The sequence below is a fragment of the Opisthocomus hoazin genome, chromosome 2 (assembly GCF_030867145.1).
Source record: "Opisthocomus hoazin isolate bOpiHoa1 chromosome 2, bOpiHoa1.hap1, whole genome shotgun sequence".
Lineage (NCBI taxonomy): Eukaryota > Metazoa > Chordata > Aves > Opisthocomiformes > Opisthocomidae > Opisthocomus > Opisthocomus hoazin.
In genome coordinates this window covers 7830529-7852886 of record NC_134415.1, presented here as the reverse complement: position 1 = coordinate 7852886, position 22358 = coordinate 7830529, and the positions used below count along the sequence as shown (strand labels likewise).

At 46.6% G+C, this 22358-nt stretch overlaps 1 protein-coding gene across 2 annotated transcripts in view; it reads right to left on the bottom strand.

The window, feature by feature from the left end:
* SLC35F3 (solute carrier family 35 member F3) overlaps window positions 1-22358 on the bottom strand; it is a 187640-nt gene that overhangs the window by 57857 nt on the left and 107425 nt on the right. Inside the window, exon 1 of one of the 2 annotated variants that reach the window (XM_075445475.1) lies at window positions 11647-11860. The exons of the other annotated variant lie outside the window; for it this stretch is intronic. Coding sequence (XP_075301590.1) covers window positions 11647-11722 — 76 coding nt within the window. The 5' untranslated portion in view covers window positions 11723-11860. Of the gene's footprint in view, window positions 1-11646; window positions 11861-22358 lie in introns of those variants that run through there. 2 annotated transcript variants of the gene reach the window in all.

Here is a 22358-nt window from a genome sequence, read left to right as displayed (position 1 = left end):
TGGAAGGGACCTTCAGAGGCCATCCAGCCCAACCACCCCTGCAGTGAGCAGGGACACCTTCACCTGGGTCAGGTTGCTCAGAGCCCCATCCAACCTGGCCTGGAACGTTTACAGGGATGGGGTATCAACCAGCTCTCTGGGCAACCTGGCCCAGGGTTTCACCAGCCTCATTCTAAAAAATTACTTCCTTATCTCCAGTCTAAATCTATCCTCCGTTAGTTTAAAGCCATTACTCCTTGACCTGTCACAACAGACTTTGCTAAAAAAGATTTTCCCCATCTTTCCTATAGGCCCCCTTTAAGTACTGAAAGACAATAAGGTCTCTGCGCAGCCTTCTCCTCTCCAGGCTGAACAGCCCCAGCTCTCCCAGCCTTTCCTCCCAGCAGAGGGGTTCCAGCGCTCGGATCGTTGCTGGGGCCTCCTCTGGCCCCGCTCCCACAGCTCCAGCTCTGTCCTGTGCTGAGGGCTCCAGAGCTGGACGCAGGACTCCCGGGGGGGTCTCAGCAGAGCGGGGCAGAGGGGCAGAATCCCCTCCCTCGCCCTGTGCCCACGCTGCTGGGGATGCAGCCCGGGGCACGGTTGGCCTGCTGGGCTGCCAGCGCACACTGCCGGGTCACGTCAAGCTTGCGTCATCTCCAAGAAATATATCTGTTCTGTATTTGTCACTGGAACAAAGCCTTCAAGCCTCACTTTTTCTCCACTAGGCAAATGACCTCCTCACTTCATGCTTTCCCAATAAATAAGGACATATTCTCCTCTGAGCAGATCGGCTTTGCTGATACCTGGGTTCCCCTGGCCTTGGAGGACCTGCGGATTAGGGTACCCTCTTGGGGCTATGGGATCCCTGCTCCTTTCAGTACAGCGGGCAGGAGGCTGCTCTATGTCCCGAGCTACTGAAGAGGAGCACGCACTCCACCTCCATTTTGTGAGGGAAAGGGTTCAGCCACTTAGCTGCCAACTCCACTCTGAAACAGAGTGGAAAGTGCTAGAGGGAGTGAGCAACAGAGAGGAACCGGCATCCTAGCATGGTGTGAAGCACAGGACTCTGCTTGGCGTTACCCACGGGCAAGACAGACAACCCATCCTGCAGCCTCACCGCTGTCCTCTGACCGCGGTCAACAGGCACATTGGTAAAGGAGACGCAGCTCCCCTTTTTCGGTTTTTAAGAGGCTTCTGACAAAATTCCACTCCAAAGAGCCTGACAGAAAACAAGCAGCCAGGCAAGGTGCTGGAATGGATAAAAGGCAGAAAACCAGTGCGGAGTAAATGCAGCAGTGGGGAAGCAGCTGAAGCTCTGCAGAGGTCTGCCGTGGGACCTGCACCCTTCACCATCACCACAGAGGACGCGGACAAGGGGGCGAGCGGTGAGGTGACGAAGCTTCCTACGGACCCGAAGGTGGGCGGGTCAGCAGGGGTGAGGGCCAGCTGCGAGGGATGACGGGCTGTGCGACCGGGTCATGAATCAGCAGATGGAGAAGCGTGCCGATACAGCGGCGCAGGTGGGAGTAAACAACCCACACGCTGCACATGCAGCGATGGGCTCTGCCCGTTGCCACCCCAGATCCCGAGCCCTTCGCATGCTGCTCCACGAAAAGGGCAACTCGGTGCTCAGGAGCAGCCTAAAAAGCAAAATAACTGCCAAAAAATTACTAGGAACAAAGCAAAAAACAGGGGAAAAAAAGGTGCTTCCTACATCTGGGGGAACTGCAGCTGTCAGCACACCCACACTGCGAGAGATGCATCTCAGGCTAGAAAAGACACCTTCCCGACTGATGCCACCGAGCTGGAGACAGGACCAGACAGACCTTTGGTCGGGCCCCATATGGTGGCTGCACATGTGGTTATTGAGGGAACTGCTGTTGGGTTCCTACGGGGAAGCGATGAGCCCCTGGGGGTGGGTGGCGGGTGGGATGGCAATGCTTAGTGCTGCCATGACTTTGGGTTTGTCTGTGCCCGTTTCCTCAACCTTCCAACCACGGTCAGGGCTGAAGGTCTAACAGACCAGTATGACATTTTTTAATGAATACCAATTAATGTATCATAATGGAAAAAATGACAAAACCCCACAAACATTTATTAAATCAGTTTTTAAATGAGAATATTTGGTCAAAATGGCATTGCACATATGGATTTGTTGATGCTTTTTGGGAAACTAAAAGTTTTAAGCACTTTAAATACTTTGCTTTTACAGTAACAGATAAAAATAATTTTACTTAATTTGATCATGGAATGGCATGACTAAATTAAGAATAAATCAATACAGCAGATAGTTTTAAAATCCACAGTAGAGGTTATTTTAAAGAACAAAACCAGGGTATTAACCTATGAGGTCAGAAGGTCTGAATTTGCTTAAGGCTACAGAATAAGGGAAGTAGGTATCTGGAAATGGGGAAAACTGCATGAACACAGATTCAAAGCAAGACGATTGCAGTCTCAGTTCACACCCCCTTTCGATACTGGAATAAAAATTACCTAATTATACAAAATAAAGCGTTATGATAATCTATGCAGGACATTCAAACTTATCCGATCATCTCACCTTAATTTCAACAGGGTAGGAAATAGGTCTATTGGCTTGCAGGCAGTCAAGATGACTCTCCTGTCCTCTTGTCTGTGGCAGTCTGTCCTGCACCACTGATACCACCAGATCATCCACATAGCTGAACTTGTACCAAATAGGCAGAAGTTTCTTGTAACAAGTACTCCCAAATCCTAAAGTATTACTCACAGATACAGCGTTTTCCATCACTAATGGTTATCATATATTAAGTCCTGTTTTATCCTCCTTTCCTGGAGGGGTTCAAAAAATGTGTGGATATGGCACTTGACATGGTTCAGCAGGCATGGTGGTGTTGGGTTGATGGTTGGACTTGATGATCTTAAAGGTCTTTTCCAACCTTAATGACTCGATGATTCTACGATCCTGTGCTAAATATTATACCTAAGCTTACTAAGGTTTGGAACTAAATAACCTGCACATATTTGCTGAATATATGCTAAATTCTCCTCCTTAGCATACATATGCCTTTCTTCTTCTGTCTTTTTCTCCAGTAAGGCTTCCTGCAAAACATATATATTCTAATTCATGTTAGTGATACAGAGAGAGCTGAAAAATTATCAACTCCATACTGCAGCAATTTGGACATTAATCCATTTAATTTATCTTCAGAGGCAACTGCTTAGAAATTCTATTACAAATGCTGCACTCAAACAGGCCTCGTTAAAATATGATATTCCAATTTGAATTTTGTGCAGTGAGGAGTTCCCCTAAATACCATCCTTTTTACTATTACTCAGAATGCATGACTGGAGTCCAGAGTGAAAATGGAAGATACTGGGTGCTTATTACTGCATCAGCATCATGGTACTGGAAAGTAAGAAGCATAAAAGCATGCAAAGAATAATCCTGATCATGAGATACATATTCTTGATAGTATGGAAAAAGAGATTTTTTTCGCCCATTATTCTGCATTCTCTTCTTGAATAAAAACTGGACTGAAGCTTACAGTGAGTTACCTGGCAAGGTCACTGGGAGTTTTACCATTTACTTTGCAGAGACCAGCATCTCTGTGGAAGCAGACCTTCCCTTAGAACAAAAATAAGCTACGATCCACATTGTATTCTGTGCAAATTTTGATCAGAGTCTGTGCAAATTTCACCCTGAACAAAGGTTTGAGAGATGATCGTTCTGGTGAAAATATCAGACTGGATTCTCTGTGGGAAACTATTGTATTAATTAGCTAGGGATCTGAATGTCATGCATCTTTCTTGAGTAACAGTTTTATCTCCAAGGCAATTCAACTACTTATACTAATATAAATAGCACATTTATACCAGCGTGTGTATATATATATATCACACAGGTATTTATATTAAGAGGTAAGTGAATTCATGCTAACTGTGGAGGCTATGCTGGCTGCATTTTTAGCAAAAACAAGACAATGTTCCTTCCCCCTTATGGAGCTTTCCAAAATTCAGAGCTCCTGGCTTCCAAGTAAACACAGTTTTAGACAGAAGATTTTGCTTTAGCCCATTGGTTTCTTGCATACTGAATTCTAACTCCAATTGATTGTTCTCTTAGAAGCTAAAGCATGAACCTGCTACTGAACCACAAACACAATGCTTTTTTTCAGGTCCTAAGCTCAGAACAAGATAGTTGGAGCATCTGTTCTCTGTCAACCAATAACCAGATATTACCGTGGACTTGAGATGGACTCGGGTGTGCTCACAGTGGTTGGAGTAACGCATCTATATCCAGAGAAGTACCCACATGATTTGCTGCTCAAGGATTTACCAGAAGAAAGAAGAGGATGCCTCCTCACCTCTCACCAGCAAGCTCAGCAAAAGCTGGGTCTCCTTTGAGAACAAAGCTACATTTCACTAGACCCATGTTGGCACCAAGGCACTCAGTATAACTCCAGGCAAAAATACACGACATGCAAAAATTGTGTTTTCTATTTTCTCCCTGATACTTGCCTCTTCCTCTTTTGTGTGAGAAAGGCTTTTGCAGCTTGCTATTCTTCACTTGTTTCAATCGGTTACAGAAGACAGATTCACGCCTTTTTCAGCCATAAATACAATACTATCCTTGCTGAGATTTATGCTAGGGAATTTGAGGTGTGTGGAACAGGCACTTCCAGATCATACTTCCTCACTTCTGTATTCTCCATGACTGAATTACAAGGCTTACGGGACTCATGTTTTTTTTGTTATTTGACGAGATTTTTGGCCAGAAAGAGTAATATTAAGCAAAATGTATAACTATTACTTCAAGAAGAATCAAGATATAACTTTTGTATAACCAAAGGGTGCTAGGTCCCATGGCAAAATTCATCGCTTGAGCAGAACTCACAAAATTTCCAGGTTAGGTTCATCTGCATTATGTCCAGGTAGAACTGGAACTGGGCAGTTAACGTCGCAGGTGGTACCTGGCTTCTCCAATACACGGTGCAAAGACATTTGGTGGACAGCTCTGCCAAAAAGCAAGCCATCTCTCTGCTGCTTAAAATGCCGTGCTTTCTCTTGCCTTTGATCTTACGCTGCAGCGGCTGTCAGCAAAACTCGGTGAAGATCACAAAGTAAATATACTCATTTATTGGCCAAATTCCCGCTTCCGCAGGATGCTATCCAGGTCTGCAGTGGCATCTCGCAGTTTATAATTAACAAAGATTAACTGGGCTGTGGACTAAAGGTTGGCAATGCTATATATGAAGCTATAACTGCGAAATTGCTGGGGAGTGCATGTTGAGCTATCACAGACTTCTACGTGGGAACTACTTGTCTTTTCTGAACTCTGGCTCTTACACCGAACTGCTTCTGTGCTACAAATCCTGCTGTCTACAACTGTCAGCCATTAGGAAAGAGGGACAAAATTTCTGGCAGCCCAGAGGGCAAAACTCTGCACCCTGGTGTGCATCAAACCCTGCCCAACCAGCTGGTCAGCAGAGGGATCACCCCACTGCATTCGGCACTGGTGTGGCCTCACCTCGAGTGTTGTCAGCAGGTCTGGGCCATATAAGAAGGATGTGAAGGTCCTTGAATGTGTCCAGAGGAGGGCAACACAGCTGGTGGAAGGGCTGGAAGGCATGTCTTGGGAGGAGCGGCTGAGGGCTCTGGGCTTGTCTAGCTTGGAGAAGAGGAGGCCGAGGGGCGACCTCATTGCTCTGCCCAGCGTCTTGAGGAGGGGACGTGGGGAGGGAGGTGCTGAGCTCTCCTCCCTGGTACCCACGGACAGGACGTGTGGGAATGGCTCAGAGCTGCACCAGGGGAGGTTCACACTGGACGTGAGGAAGCATTTCTTTCCTGAGAGGGTGGCCAAACACTGGAACAGGGTTCCTAGAGAGGTGGTTGATGCCCCAAGCCTGTCCATGTTTTAGAGAGAGACATTTGGGCAATGCCCTTTACAGCACGCTTCAACTTTTGGTCAGCCCTGAACTGGTCAGGCAGTTGGACTAGATGATTGTTGTAGGTCCCTTCCTATTGAAATAGTCTATGATCTATGATGATCTATTCTTTTATAAGAATTATAACATGAAAATAGGAGACAATGAGTGACACATTCTGGTGAATTAATATTTATTTTTACTAGTTCTTGTTCCAGTTTCTCATGAGAGAAATCTATAATTAAATAAACGGGTTAGTAATCTACTTACTTTTTGAGAGCAAATGCCTAAATTCATTCAAGATGACTAGAAAATGCACCTTGCTTCATTTAGGGGTGAGTGAAATGTCCTGCGATCTACAGAAGGTCTGAGAAGATGATCCAACGGTCGCTGTTGTTCTTAAGTTCTGTCACTGTAAATGAAACTATTGTTTGTCCCCAGTGTGCACATATTGGATCATTTCGGCCACTAAAGTAAGGAAGCTTGGATAAATCTTTAATAACTTCTCTTTCTGCTTCGTGATGCATTAAAGCTCCTGCTCTGGCATTAGTTTAGTAACATCAAAATGGTCTCATTTTATTTTTGTATCATTTGAGGAGGGGACATGCAGTGCAGAAGTAATGAGTCACCTTCAAACCTATAGCTTAAGAGTTTGCACCGGCAAGATGGTACACGAAATCAACAGTGGGACACGATCAAAGATGAGCTGGTGGGGATCCCCAGTGAGTAAGCCTAGCACAGCTAAGAACAGCTCATTTTGAGGCTGTTTAAAGCCTAAGAAAGCATGGTGCCATTTGGGAAGGGAGCCAGGTGTTATGCAACAAGAAACTCCTCACGCCTTTGGAACAAGATCTTGGATATCTGCTCAAATACGCTGTTGTGTTAACTGAAAATACTGCAAGGAACAGGAAAATTCAGCAAAAGTTGCCCTGGGGTAAAGCCAGACTGCAGTTAGTGCTGATGTGCCCTTACCACTCAGTACCCACAGTAAACACGGAAAAGGGTACCACTCTTCCATCAGGGAAAAGTCACACTGACTTTACCCTGTAATAACAGGGTGTCTGTTGGCAGGTTCCAGGGAGAAGCAGCAAATTTACACCCCCATTTACTCCAGTAGCTGCAAGCAAACTTGTTACCATTGCCTTCACCCCTGCACCATTCACTCCATTCCAGCTCCAGTCAGGAGCGACAGGAAACTGTCACCACAGCTATGGAGCAAGCACAAGGTGCGTCTGACGGTCTCTGCCCCGGTCATGAATGTTCACACCCAGGACTGTCTTCTGTGCAGGAAGCCAAGCTGATCGAAAGCGAAAATTTTGCAGCAGCCAGCGCGCATTCCTCGCCAAGGCCACGGCAGTGGGGAAGCACACACAGACCCACAGCCCTGGCTGAGCCACCGAACCACCGGCCTCTCCTGCTCTCCAGCTGCTTCTCTTTTCTAGAACGCATGAGCACTGCATAACTCCATAACATACAGCTCACACATAAAAAAGACCAGTGGGCACAAATCTTGCTTCTGCAGATGCTAACTCCAGGGTGAAATTTTCACAGGGTCTGTCCTAGTGCTCCTTGTCTACAACCAACCACTGCCTGACTACCAAAACCTTGAGATGCCACCAGCAGAACACTGCTAATAGTTATACAGTATTTATCTAGAGATATATTTATGCAGCATTTCAGCTTATTTCCCAAAAAGGAAGGTTTAATTGAAATCTGAAGCCATTGACTCCAGTAAAAGAAGCCCTCCTGCACCTCTAGCGCATCCATTTGTGGCAGTGCCATCCTGTGGCCAGAAAACATGTGTGGGAAGTCTGGAGGTCCATCCCTATCTACTGCAGGTCTTTTCTCGCCTGCTCTGTGAAAAGATGTGCTGCTTGTTTTTAGAGAAGTTGCTTCATTCTGCAGTTTCTCAGCTGCTCCATCTGCAAAATGAGGATAATAAGAATGGCATCTCTCAAGGAAGCAGACTGCCACTCACAGAAGTTTTTGCTGTGCTTGGGATCTTCAGTTTGTGCTTGCTAAAGAAGTGAAAAAGATTTATTACTGAAGTGATTACAGTGTTGATACGCTTGTGATGAATCCCCTGCAGGCGCTGCAAATATATTAAAGGCCAAGTTCATTTCTCATTTGCACTTGTACAAATTCCCTGCGACTCCAGTGATGCAGACAAGGTTACCCCAGCTAAGCATGTGGCAGAATCTGGTTCCACAGCAACTCAGTTTAGACATTCATGTGTAATAATTGAAAGCAGACAGGTATCATTTGCCATATAAGCAGCTTTGACTATCACCAGTCACTCTTCCCGACAGAAGAGTGCAGAGAAAACGTGCTACATGGGGAGGCTGCAATATCATTTCCTCGGTGGTGGAAGCCTAGGAATAAGTATCTCTAAGAAGGGACTAATTAAGTAGAGGATGGGTTTTCTCCAGCAAGGTGACTGTCCTGCAGCTACTCATGAAAGCTGACGTTGCCTATCTCTGGAAGATGCCGAGATGCAGAGCAGGGATGGAAACATCCACCTCCCCAAGGAAGGGAAGTCAGTCCTCAAAGTACACCGTGCTTTCATGTACAAACAGGGTGAAACCAGTCAACTGACTGGTCTGAGAGGAATGGCCACTGTGATAGCGATAGAAACTGGTGAGAGAAACACCACCAGCAAGATGAACAAGCATGAATCGGGCACCGAGCCTACGTTTCTCAAAACATGAAGCGTGTGCAATGGTACCAGGCACAGAAAACGCAAGGTATGGTTACTGCCTGCCCGAGCGATGCTTGTAGATACAGTTGTCTTGAAAAGTGCTGGTACAGCAGGCTCCGAGCACACTGATGATTCAGTCTCTGAAATAATTCGAAATGGCCGTCACGCTTCTGAAGGCGCACAAAGTCCTTATCTCCCTTTTAAAGCAAAGAAGCTACTGCACCAACAGGAAAATAGAGGGAATGCTGGAAGGCTTTACAGCGATGCATATCAATGAAAGGCTCCTCTTGGCCAGCCATCCTGAAGTGAGACGTATTCCTAGCGGTCCTGTCAAAGAGCCTTGAAATGCTTTGATGGTGATGGGTAGGGGAGAAAATAATCATAACTACAAAGCAGAGGAAAGATTTTGCTGTCTTGCTCTTGCAGCACTGGCTACACCTTTTCAAGGGACTTGGGCTACCAGAGAACTTTAGGAAGGCAAATCTTTGCCAGAGATAGGGCGGCCGGACCAAGGGAAGCAAGCAGTCCACAGTACGCCCACTGCTTCCCTTTATTTTCGCCTACAACCACATCTTGGCTTTTTCATATGGCTCTAAACACCAGCTGGCAAAATTAGTCAATATTAGTCCGAAAGGAAACGTTGTCAATTGATTTGGGAAGAGCAGCTCTCAAACAAAGCCAGTCTGTTTCATTAAAAGGAAGCAAACAGCAAAGGAAACTCTTGCCTGCCTCTGTACAACCACTGGGCCCTATCATGCACCATCAAGGCAATTTAGATTTTGCCACTGATGATGGAGGAAAAAAAGAATCTAAAGTAAAGAAGGAAAAGTCCAGCTAGGTCGACAAAGTCCCTGGTGGGTGGTGACAGGGCATCTGAGAGCTGGTATGCAGAGCGGACATGGAAATGCTTGAAAGCATCCAATTTTACGGCACAGGAAAAGATTGCCCTGCTTCTGTTTCTAAATAAGGTAGGTAATAAACTGTATTTGAACTGGTAGAAGAGGAATGAGACGACCCACATTTCAAAGTTGGAACCTGGTGGGTGATTAATAGCTATGATTTATAGAGCATGTGCAGTGCACCAAAAGAAAGGGAGACGTGCTCCCTGCCCAGAGGAGCCTCCGACGCAAACCTTGACAGAAACACCCTGCTGTGCACGGGGCTAACTCCAGAGGCGTTTATTTACTGTGATTATAGTGTAATGCAGATCAGGTCTGCTCTTCTTTTGATCAGAAAACTGAGATCCCTTTTCCTGTCTCTACAGCAAGAGGTTTTTACGCTGGAGGAATGCAACAGCTGTATTCTCCATGAATTTAAACAACAACCTTCAGGTTCTGCTGATTTTCCACTTTTACTTGCTGATTTTAGTTCCCTTCCCCCTCTTCGACATTTCTGCACTTTCTCACTTTCTTCTGCACAGAGTTATTGCTACTGGTTTTTTCTCTTCCCCTCTTCGATCCTCAGTTTTTCAGTATTACTTTTTTTCTACTCCATGAGCTTTCTATAGAGTCTCACATTCACATTTTACCTCTTACTGTTCAATCACTCCCTTTTCCGAGTTGTTCCTCCTCTTTGCCTCATCTCGCTCATCCGTTCTGTCTCTCCTTCTTCCATTCCTCTCAGCCAACCTTTTTCCTCTCACCAACCCCATTCTCTCAACCAACTGCCACATCCCCCGGCAGATCCTCCCAAACCAGTGGCTTCCTCCTTGCCCTTTCTTCAGGAACTGAGCTCTGTATCCAACTATCAGACGGGCTCCCGTTCTGAGAGGGGACCTTATAAATGCCTGTAAATATCTTATGGGTGGGTGTCAGGAGGACGGGGCCAGACTCTTTTCAGTGGTGCCCAGAGACAGGACAAGGGGGAGGGCTACGAGGATGATGAGGGGACTGGAGCATCTCTCCTATGAGGAAAGGCTGAGGGAGCTGGGCTTGTTCAGCCTGAAGAAGAGAAGGCTGCGAGGGGACCTAATAGATGCTTATAAATATCTCAAGGGTGGGTGTCAGGAGGATGGGGCCAGACTCTTTTCAGTGGTGCCCAGCGACAGGACAAGGGGCAATGGGCAGAAATTGTAGCAGAGGAAGTTCCATCTGAACACGAGGAAGAACTTCTTCCCTCTGAGGGTGACGGAGCACTGGAACAGGCTGCCCAGCGAGGTTGTGGAGTCTCCTTCTCTGGAGATACTCAAGACTCGCCTGGACGCTGTCCTGTGCAGCCTGCTCTGGGTGACCCTGCTTTGGCAGGGGGGTTGGACTATATGGCCCACAGAGGTCCCTTCCAACCCCTACCATGCTGTGATTCTGTGATTCTCTTCCCCCTCCATCTCACCTGCTCTGCCTCTCCAGGACATGGCCGGCAGGTTTCTACCCAAGATCGCAGCTCCTCGCCCCACACCTCCCCACCGGCTGTGACCCAGAGCTTCAGAGCTCTCTGGGAAACCCGCTGAGAACATCACTGCCCTTTTCAAGGTCCCCACCCATGATCCCTGAAAGTCTCCAAAAGGTCCCCGCGCTCCCTGAAGGGGCCCCCTCCCCCCCACTGCTGTCGGGCTCCCAGTTGTCCCTCCTGGCCGCAGTCCCACGACCCCACCACTACCACGCAGCTGGATGGGCAACCAGAGGTGGGGACAGAAAGCGGGGTCACATCTGTCCAGCATCCTCCCTCCCTCCTTCCCGGGGGGCTTGAGGGCTGCTCCTGGTCCCCGGAGAGGAGCTCCCGGAGGAGGAGGAGAGCTGGATCGGAGTGGGGGACACGGGTGGGCGCTGGTGATGCCCGGCGGCGGGCATCGCACCGGAGCATCCCCCGTGGGGGTACCCGCTCTCCCCGGAGCATCCCCCGGTGGGTACCCCCTCTCCCTGAAGCATCCCCCCGTGGGGTACCCCCTCTCCCCGGAGCATCCCCCGTGGGGGTACCCGCTCTCCCCGGAACATCCCCCGGGGGGTACCCGCTCTCCCCGGAGCATCCCCCGGGGGGTACCCCCTCTCCCTGAAGCATCCCCCGCGGGGATACCCGCTCTCCCCGGGATACCCCCCCCGTCCCCGTCCCGCTCCCATCGCCGCCGCTTACCTTCCACTTTGGTGAGGGTGAGGACGGGGCTGTTGCAGGCGCTGAGCGGGGCCACCCTGGCCGAATGCTTCTTCATGGCGAGCTCCGTCGCCCGGCGGCAGCTCCCCGCCGCCCCGCGCCTACATCCTCGCCGCCTCCGGAGCACCCCACTACACACACACCCCCCCACCCCCCCCAAACCCCCGGTACGGCTCCCGGCCCGCCGCCCTCTGCCGCAGCACCGGGCGGCGGGGGGGGGGGAAGGGGGGGGCGGGGGCAAACCCGACGTCACCGGCACGGCCCCCCCCACCCCCCCACCCCAAAGGCTCCCGGGGCCGCCCCCCCGGGTGGCGGCCGGACGCGACGGTGATGGGCGCTCCCCCCCCGGGGGCTGCGGGCGCGTTCGCGGGCAGCGCTCCGCACCGTAGCGGGGCTGCGGGGCTTCCCCGGGCTGCTGCACCGCACGGAGGGGCTGCCGGGTCCTCGCAGGCTCCCTTCTGGGGCGGGAAAGGAGAACGCACCCCCCCCCCCCCCCATCAATTTATCGATCCCTCCTTTAGTCTCCTGCCAGACCCGTCACCGCTCCGTCGCGATTTCCCCCCGTGCCTTGAGTAATTTCCCCCATCCCTTCCTCAGCCTTTCTCCTCCTGCCGTCTCCTTCTTCTTAGAGGCCGGGATCAGACACAGCGTGAGCTGAGGCTACACCATCGATTTATCAATCATACTCTGATACTCGCAGCAGCGTGCGCTACAGCTTGCTCGACACAGCTTACCAACTTCTTCTCGAGGCGTGAAACAGAATACCTCCATACCTACACACGCGTTAGCTAAAATGGGGTATTACTCTCCTCACTAGAAGGAGGACGCTGAGATGGTGGAGCGTGTCTAGAGAAGAGCAACGGGGTTGGTGAGGGTCTGGAGAACAAGGCTGACGAGGAGCGGCTGAGGGAGCTGGGGCTGTTCAGTCTGGAGGAGGCTGAGGGGAGACCTTATCGCTCTCTACAGCTACCTGAAAGGAGGGTGTGGTGAGGGGGGGGGTTGGTCCCTTCTCCCAAGTAACTAGCAATAGGATGAGAGGCGACAGCCTCAAGGTGTGTCAGGGGAGGTTTAGGTTGGATATTAGGAAAAATTTATTTACTGAAAGAGTTGTAAAGCACTGGACCAGGCTGCCCAGGGCAATGGTGGAGTCACCATCCCTGGAAGGGTTCATAAAACATGTAGACATGGCACTAGAGGACATGGTTTAGCAGGCATGGTGGTGTTGGGCGGATGGTTGGACTCGATGATCTTAGAGGTTTCACAACAGCTTGTACGTAGCAACTTTTCACGGTGGTTTTATTCCCCCCCCCATAAGACCCCCAGTCATGATGTACCAACAATGTGTGTTAGATTTACTCTTCTGTCGTTATGCAAAAGTCTGACTGGTGTTAATTAGCAGGACTTAATGCAAGTGGATCCAGTAGAGATCAGATTCCATGGAACGAATATATGAAACGTAAAAAAGATTATATTGCTATAAGCAAAGAACCCTGTTTCACAAGACCCTGGGCACGGTGAGCTCTGCACCCTTTACTCCTGCTGACTTCTGCTGTCGATATGAAAATACCTGGCACATTTGCCAGCTTCAGACACGAGATCTGTTAGCAGACAAAGACACAAATACTCCACATTTCTTCAGATTTGGTCAAATTAAAGCGAGCGTACTTTGCAAACAAGACCAGGCAGCCATCAATACTCCACAAACATTCCAAAGTGTTTGTTAACTATGTAAGTACTAGCTATTGAAACGCAGCCCCGGCAGACTGTCTAGTAAACCGTGGGAAAACACCACCTCAGCTGCGCCGCCGGACAGCTCTTCATACTCAAGAGGCGAGCTTTCTTGGTGGGTCAGATCCGGACTGCCGGCTCGCACGGGTCTCACCTGGTCATCCGCAGGCTGGTGAGGCTCAGGGGTGGTGGCTGGCATTTCCCACACCTCTTCCGCGTCAGCCTTTGGGATGAGCTTTTTAAAAAAAATCATTAGGGTCCTTTCAAAGTGATCTTTCAGGAGAGTATGTTCATGTGCTCAGCACTCAGACCACAGAAACTCGGCTTTGTCAAATGAAAAAAAAACTGGCTTTCATGGTTATTTCCAGGCCTCCTTAGTAGGATTATCTGATCCTTTCAGCTTCCTGCGATGTTACAGATTACAGGCATGTCGGGAACTGTGGGTCCATCTTGTTTCACTGCACTATTTCATCTCAAAGTGCAATTAGTGTCTGATCTTTGAAAGAAATTACATAAAAAGAGGCAGATCTCACCTTGGATGGTTCTGTCCATGAAATATTTTGCAATGTTGCAGTGCCTTTTATCTGAGGATTTCAAAGGACGTTATAAAATATTAATTCATTTTACACTGCCTCTGTGAAGAAACTTCAGGCTCACTGGTGGGTAAAATTCAGCCACAGAATGCAAGCGACTCCCTCAGATTCAGACGGCCAGGTAACATCAGTGAGTAATAGAACCCAGCTTCTGCTCTGAGCTTACCTTCCAGCATCTGCTCTGAGCTTAACTTCCAGGATCATCTGAGCCTCTGCTGTGTAAGCAAGAAAATACTAAATTGGCATTTCCCATCCAAATTTCACTTACTTTTCCTAGAGGTAGATGGCTGTGAAAGGCAGAACAATCAGACTTCTCTACTGGCTGTATCTTGTAACCAAAGAACCATGGAATGCTTTGGGTTGGAAGGGACCTTCAGAGGCCATCCAGCCCAACCACCCTGCAGTGAGCAGGGACATCTTCACCTGGGTCAGGTTGCTGAGAGCCCTGTCCAACCTGGCCTGGAATGTCTCCAGGGATGGGGCATCGACCAGCTCTCTGGGCAACCTGGGCCAGGGTTTCACCACCCTCATGGTAAAAAATTTGTTCCTTATATCCAGTTTAAATCTACGCTCCCTTAGTTTAAAGCCATTACTCCTTGATCAATGGAACATTCATAAGAATTAAAAGGATGTTTATTAAATAGCCTTTGTTGCTGGGCACTTTTACTATTTCCTTTCTGTAAGGTTTATGCTCTCTTATTTTTTAAAGGAAAAACACAGTAAGTACATTATTTTACCTGGAGGATGGTGCTGCCCGCCTAGAGAACCACACTGAAAACAAGACAAAATTTTTTTTTTAATGGCATGCTATTTTAACTCTGCGTATATTTAATATTGCAGCATTTGTAGAGTTGTTAACATGTTTCAGGCTTGCAATGTTTTATCTAAGCTAGAACTCCAAACATCAAAGACTTCTACAGCAGTAACTGTCTCCCGCAGCTGGCTGGACCTCTGCTTGCCCAGAAGGAAGCACTGGTGCTGCAGGAGAGCGAGGAGGCATCTCAGCCTTCAAAAATCCTGTCCTTCCTCCTCTGATGATGCCTTGCATGACCACAGCACTCAACACTCCTCAGGGTTCAGTTTAGTCACCCCGGAGCAGCTTTCAAAGGCTCCAAGGACAATTAGTATCCAGATAAGACTGGTTTCAAACTGGGGATAGGACATCCAACCACTTGTGGGCTTCTGGAAATCTCTTGCCCGACGCGTGTGTGAAGTATCGCTCATCGGGGCTGATGCAGACCGCTACGGCTCTGCTCCAGCCTGATCCCAGAGCATTTTAACTCCACCGGTCTCCGATTCCTCTCGCTGCCCTTACAGGCACACACCAGAGATCCGCGCTAGGCCCCTGTCTGTGCATAAAAATATCAGCCACATATCATAATAACAAAAACTTGTGTTTGTTTAATGAAGGCTGGTGTGCCTGAGGACTGGGTTCCAGGGGCTCTACAGCGAACGCTGCATTTCGCAGCGGGCTTGTTACTCTCTGTAACTTGTACCACGCTGCAGCCTCCCCACCTCCCTAAGCCATAACACATTTGCTGCTGGATTGCATGTAATTTAATTTACAGTAAGCACCTTACAGCATAAACAATGCAAAACCGATGCACTCAGGGTAAATTTTCAAGTCAAATTTACGGCTTTTTTACTTGACAACACTACTCTGGTATTCAAGAGACGACAGAGAAAAAGCTGGTGGATGTCTGCGCTGCAGGCAGCTTACAAATGTGGAGAGGAAACTCTCCAAGCTTGAAAGCCGGAGAAAGCTGACCTTCATTTCCAAACAAGAGCAAGGAAGCATCACATGAACAGGGCAGGGGCGGATTAAAAATCCTGGATGAGACAGATCAAATTTGCCCAGGCAGGCATCTGTGTGGTAGTCTGGTGGAACCGGATTTGTTGCAGTTACCCTTCCTCATTTTAGAATAAGAAATGACAGTTGTTGGGTTGGTTTTTTCACACGCATACATGTATGCTGGCACCTAGCTATCACACTGCTTTTAAGCTCATGTATCATCACCAATTTTCCGAAAGATTTCTCACTGACAGAGAAAGGTAGATTGAAGACAAAACTAAATTCTGAGAGTCCTGTGTGCGATAACCTTTGGCTTTTACCTTTTCAGCCGGCTTATTTAACCAACATGAAACACGCACCCAGTTGGTATTTTTCCAGTTCAGACATTTTCGTATTTAGTGTACTCATTAATAGGACATTTATTAATTTAAGTGCTGGCCTCACCACCGAGGGCAATAATCGTTGTGCTTAGCAACCCTAAAGGAAATGGAGTGTGGACTTTTACTCGTGCATCCAGTTTCCTACTGGGCTCCATCCCACGCCAGGATGAATTCACCTGCCAGGAGTCAAATACATGCACAAAACCTACACTGCCCACAGTTTGTCAGGAACAGACCATCCCTTCCTCTAGTTGATTCGAAGCTATTCGGTGAATATTCACAGCAAACAATTACGAGTCTCTTTGTGAGGGGCTTGTTCTACTTGAATGCTGTCTTAGTTTTGTTTGGCTACTGTCTAATTACTTTCTAATCTATTTTTATCTCCCAACTGAAAAAAACATAGGTGTCAAAAGCTCACTTCCAACACAAATAATAATAGCTATTTTGGAAGTGGCATTTGCTGTCCTGCAGTCATTCTGAAGCCTGCGTTTAGATGCGCTGCCTGGTGACCATCCACCACTACTCTGTTTGCAAGCCACCTACATCCACAACCTCCGCTCAGAAGAAATCCACGTTTTTGTCAAACTTACATAGAGTCTTTCTCTGCAATATTATCCTAGCTGTCAGGACGACGTCTTTCCAATCTTTCCTATTCCACACCAGTTCAGTTACCTTCAGTCTCATGTCTTGAATTCACAGAAGGCGGCAGTGAAAGGAAGAGGAAGGATTAAAACCTGTCTGGCTAGAGGCATTTGCCAGACTGCACCGATCAGAGACTGCTTCAGGAATTACTGCTCTATCCAAATGCCTTCTCTTCAAATTTGATCAGAGATACAGCGCTACAGATAACGGTCAAGTCTGAGGTGTCCACAAAGGCTGCAGATCATATATGACCATATATCCAACAGGTTGTAGGCACCGATGCAAAGTCCTGGTGAGAATATCTTCCTCACAGTTGTTTTAAACTTCTGTTTATAACTGCTGTAAGCATTACTGGAGAAGACAGCACTGATGAATTTTATTTCCAAATCTCATAAAATATTAACTTTTTCCAATATTTTCTGAGAAGGTTTCCTGGTTTTGTGCATAAAGAATAGCCACATTTCAAATAATACTGGTGAATTCCACAAAAAACAAGGAAAGAAGCCAGTTTCAGTCTCAGAGTTTCAACACTGGACTATATAACTTTAATCTGCAGATCGGTGCATTGGGATTTAGATGGAAAACATTCAGGTCTTAACCATGTTGTAGAAAGGAAACAGTTTATCAATTTTTCTGTTCCTTTGAATTTTAAAGAAAAGTTAATTCAGTGACCATGGGCAGGTATGGAACTGTGAAGCTTTGTGAACAAAGCCTTCCATTTACAAAGGAATCAGATGTTTGCCAAGCTCCTTCAAACCTGTCTGACACTGCTGGGGGCCAAGGGCAGTCCAAAGCCACTCAGCCTCAGTCTTCATTGTCTTTGGCAACACAGGGGAAATGAGCACCGGTATCAGCCCAGGGCAACACTTCCTCGAAAATGGACATGCAGGAGAAATATGACAGAGGCTATTCATTTTCTGAAGGCCACTGGGTCTCCTAGAACCAACAGCAGACTGAAAACAGCTGTTTAAAGGCGAACGGTCCATGAACACAACACAGATTTCCACCGCCCTTGACACAACTGTATTATTCCCACGTAGCTCTTTCAGCAGACGGGCTCTGCACCTTTGCCTCTCTACAGGTGCCCACTTTTGGACCAGGTGGCTCGGGAACAACCGATCGTGTTGCAACTCTCCTTGTTCAGTGAGTCCACCTGCAAAGTTTGCCTTTAGGAGCTACTAAAAATACCTTCAGACTACCAACACTATATTGGACTGCCTAAATATATAGCATTTCTTGATCCTAGTGGTGGGAACACAGCAGAAACTGAAAGGGATTAAAACACTCGAGATGCCCCTTTGTCTTCCTGCAGCTTGTCGTTCCCTGGGAACTCCAGCAGGCTCAACAGCTTGGCATGGTAGAAGCTGCTATTCACTAGCTGCTCCTGACAACTCCACCAACCCGCCTTCTGTCTCTTGTCACTTTTCAGCCATTTCGAATGCCGATTCCCAAAGCTAACAGTTCCCTGTGTGGTTGTGGCTGGAGATGACAAAGCAGCGTTCTCATATCCTAACAGCCGGGCAGTTTTTCTGATGGCTTTGCTGGGTTTGTCAGGCAATTGCTTTTCCTTGCATACTTGCACATCGGACAGTTGGACTTCATGATCTTAGAGGTCTTTTCCAGCCTTAATGATTCCATGATTCTATGCAAGCTGTCTAACTATGAGACCTTAATGACCCCAAATCATGCAAAATACATCATTATGTCATCAATATCAACAATTCAGTAACAACTGGTTTTTAACCCGCTCATAATCTAGGATATGGACAGTATTAAAAATAACTGGACATCACCTCCACATTCTTCACCAACATTGCACTCCTGGCCAGTTGTCTTTGTAAGGCACTGGATGTGAAGTGCATTTAAATACAGTCGTGCACGTTTTCTGCCATCAGAAACAGTGCGTAAGCTGTGTTAAACCTCTACTGCTGTGACATCCGAGCTTAGGAGGACCTGACTCCTCCACTAAAGATGCAAAGGCCAAGAGATAATGTTTGGCAGCAGCTCATACTCCTAGCATGGTAAAAAAAAAAAAAAAAAAAAAAAAAAAAAAAAAGTTAAAAAACCCTGAAGTTAGAACATATGAAAACAGAATTTAAAAAAATCTAAAACCTATAAACATAATTTAAAAAGTCTATTACTGAGACTCAGCTCAGAAAGAAAAGAAGTAAGTTCGATCTGTGAGAAAAGCTTTTGTCCTCAAACAAAAGGTTAAGAGCAGACAAATAAGCATACGCTCCCTGCCTCAAGCACGCAAGCAGAAACCATGAGAACCAAAGAGAGAATTGCATTTTTTTTTCTCCTCCTCACCTGAATATTTACAGAACTCTGCGCTTCTCTCCAAAGCACTATCAGGCAGGGAAAGAATCAAAAATGAGATGAAAAAGGGGAATCCAAAGATCGTTCAGAAATTAACAGTAAAGACACTTCTGAGCAAACATCTTCCGTATTTCAAGTCACCTTTTTTTATGGACAGTGTTCTGGGATGAAAATCATGACATCTGTCAAATTCAAGTTCTACTGCCAACTCCTTGAAACAAAGACTAGGTAGGATGCAAGCACCCCTGGAGAGGGTTTCAGGCCACATAATTTGCCAAATATTTGCCAGGCAGAAAGTTGCTGCCTATCTAAAATCCACAGATGCATAAAAGCCAGCAGTTCCAGACTGATTCCTGTGTTGCCCTTTTACCAGGAAGACTGACTTTAAATACTTTAAATAATTACATTTTTCCTGTTCTCCTCTGTATACTCTGCACTTTGTCTTTCTCCTTACTTTTTATGTCAGTATTTCTTTGGTAATTTTTTCTTTGTGTTGTCTTATCCTTTCCTCTTTTGTGTCTTTCCTTTGTCAAATTTCTCCCAGCGCTAACACTAAAAGGCTTGCAATATGAACTGAATGCCACATCCACTTATAAAGTTACACAGAGAAAGAGAAAGAAGCATTCAACTGTGGGTTGGTTTTTTTATTGTTTGTTTCCATCACAACCCTTAATAACTAGTACTGGGATTTCTGGAGGTGTCTTAGACCTCACAATTTACAGCTTCAAAGTAAATTTGCCGTAGTTGCCCAGAAGCTGTGCACCTCTGAAGCTCTCCCACCCTTTGCTCTGTGATTTTGAGCACCTGCCTGTGCACAGTATTGGTGCTACGTCCAGAAGAATTCAAGATGAGGATGAAAAATAACACCTTAGGCACAGCCTCTCCCCAGATTCTCTAAGTCTGCTCTGCTTCCTTACAGGAGCTCCAAGCGAGGTCCTGCAGAGCGGGCTTCTGGGATAATTCTCCGGACGCAGCAAGTCAGACCCCTGGAAGCAACAGGTTAATTTTCCTGGGACCTCTCATGGAAATGCTTAAAGCAAGTAGCTGTGCTGATTGCCCTCAGAGAGACCATTCAGTTTGGCACACCGAGTTCCTCCTTCAATCGTAGATGTTATTTAAAAGGCATTATACAGGATGAACCCTTTAGCACCAAGTGCTTTGTAACATGTCCTCCCTACCCTGCAATCCTAATCACTCCAGTCTCCCGCTCTTGGGAGAGGCTAATTGCTTCTTCTTGAGCCCACTGGCTACTTCTCTCTTTTTTTGGGGCTTCTCCTTTTGCTTCTTTCAACCACTATTAAGGGAGATATTAATACGGTTGCGCCCCAGGTATTTTATTATAATAGGAAGCAGCAATGTAAGCCTGCTTCCTAGAAGAATATCTGCTTTCAGATACTGGGAGAAGGAAAAGGGAGAGAATGCTGGGGTGGGAATGCCTGTTATAAAATCTAAAAGTATGTACTGGTGTGTGCTATGACCAGTGACAGTGCGACCCTCCCACTCCATTTCAGGCTCTGTCATTACCATAACACAGGGCATGAGTGAAGTTTCTGCCACAAGTTACTAATGAGTACCCCAGGACACAACTTAGCTACTTCCTTATATTATGCTGAAAAGCTCTGAGAACAGCCAAGCATTATTGTTACTAAACACTTGGAGTATATCTAACAGGCTTACTATTTATAATTTATTGCCCTTTCTTAATAAAGAGGATGAATTATTACTAGTGCAGAGGGTGAAGGTATTGTTATTGCCATTTGTCACTAGTGCAAGAATAATTAAAACCTTCAGGTCATATGCTAAACCTGAGTTTTTGAAATGACAGTGAAACAGTGTTTTGTAGATCAAGACGTACCTCTCTTAATATTCTAGGGGACATAAATTGATTCATAATCTTATACGTCTTTATAAAGTGAATGATTTTAGCCTCACAAGTGCATTGCTGAACAATACAATGTCAGATGAATACTTACAGCAAAGACACATTGCCTCATACTCCTGGGAAACACCACGGAGAAAGTTTGGGCTGCTTCAAGGCTATAGTAGTTTCAATTAGAAAGAGGGGTAAAAGATGGGAAATGAGCCCGAGGTTGCGGCTGGGAGGTTAGGAGGGCTGCTCTGTCCCTTTGGAAAGGAGGTACTTTATATGATGGACGATGGATACAGTCAGGAGATTCATAACAATGTAAAACCAGAATAATTCCACTGATTTCAGTGCAGCAAGGAGCATAATCTACCCCAAACGCATAGGCAGCAGAGTATAATCTACTCCAAATATCTTGCACTGAACTCAGTTTTTTGCTTAGACTATAACATTATGTTTGTAGTAGCCCTCAAAAAACAGTCATGAGACTGAAGAAAACTGGAAGTTTTTTCCAACAATAATATTTTGAATAAACAAGGCAGGATTGTAAAAGCATCGTGGAAAACAGCCTCATTAGACCGCTGAGTTACAAGTGGCTGTTGTACATAAGTCTATCATGCAAGGATAATCATGATGGATGTAAGGTAATGTCACTGAAGACTGCTGTGATGCAAGCTGATTGTATTCTATTTTATTCAAGACTCAGGGAATGCTAAAACACTTTGCTTGTCTCTTGAACACTTGTTAGAATCAAAATAGTAGTTGGCAACTTTTGTCAGTTGCTTCACTTTGAAATTTCATGGCCGCATTTTCTAACTTCAGTCCCACCTCCTCAGCTGCACCTCTCACAGAATCACAGAGTGTTCGGGGTTGGAAGGGACCTCTGTGGGTCATCTAGTCCAACACCCCCTATTTGATGAATTTATTTAGTCTAAAATAAGCAAAAACTTTGTAGGGTTTTTTAATTCTTCAGACTGGAAATCCAGTGAATATCAGCTTAACTCTAAATAATTTCATACATACTGACCAGATATTGATGAGCTGCTCTAATAGATTGCCTTCAATTTCAGCAGATAGAGGGGAACCACCGCCTGAGGGTCTGTGAAGGAGGTCAGGAAAGGACCAGGGAGAAAGTGATGGTTTCTCTTCGTCTCTCTTGTGCTTCTCTCTTTTTTTAGCTGGGACTATACTACGGCACACAAATTTACTCTTTTCCTCCCACCCACCCGGGCACAAGGTATGTGTGTTGTTTGTGGAGGTTTTGTGGGATGCACAACTTTTATCCCTTGTCAACTTCCAGCCAGCTTTTAGGATTTTGCAATTTACATATTGTTGCAAAAAGCAGAGATTTCTACAATCTTCCTTGGGATGTGAAT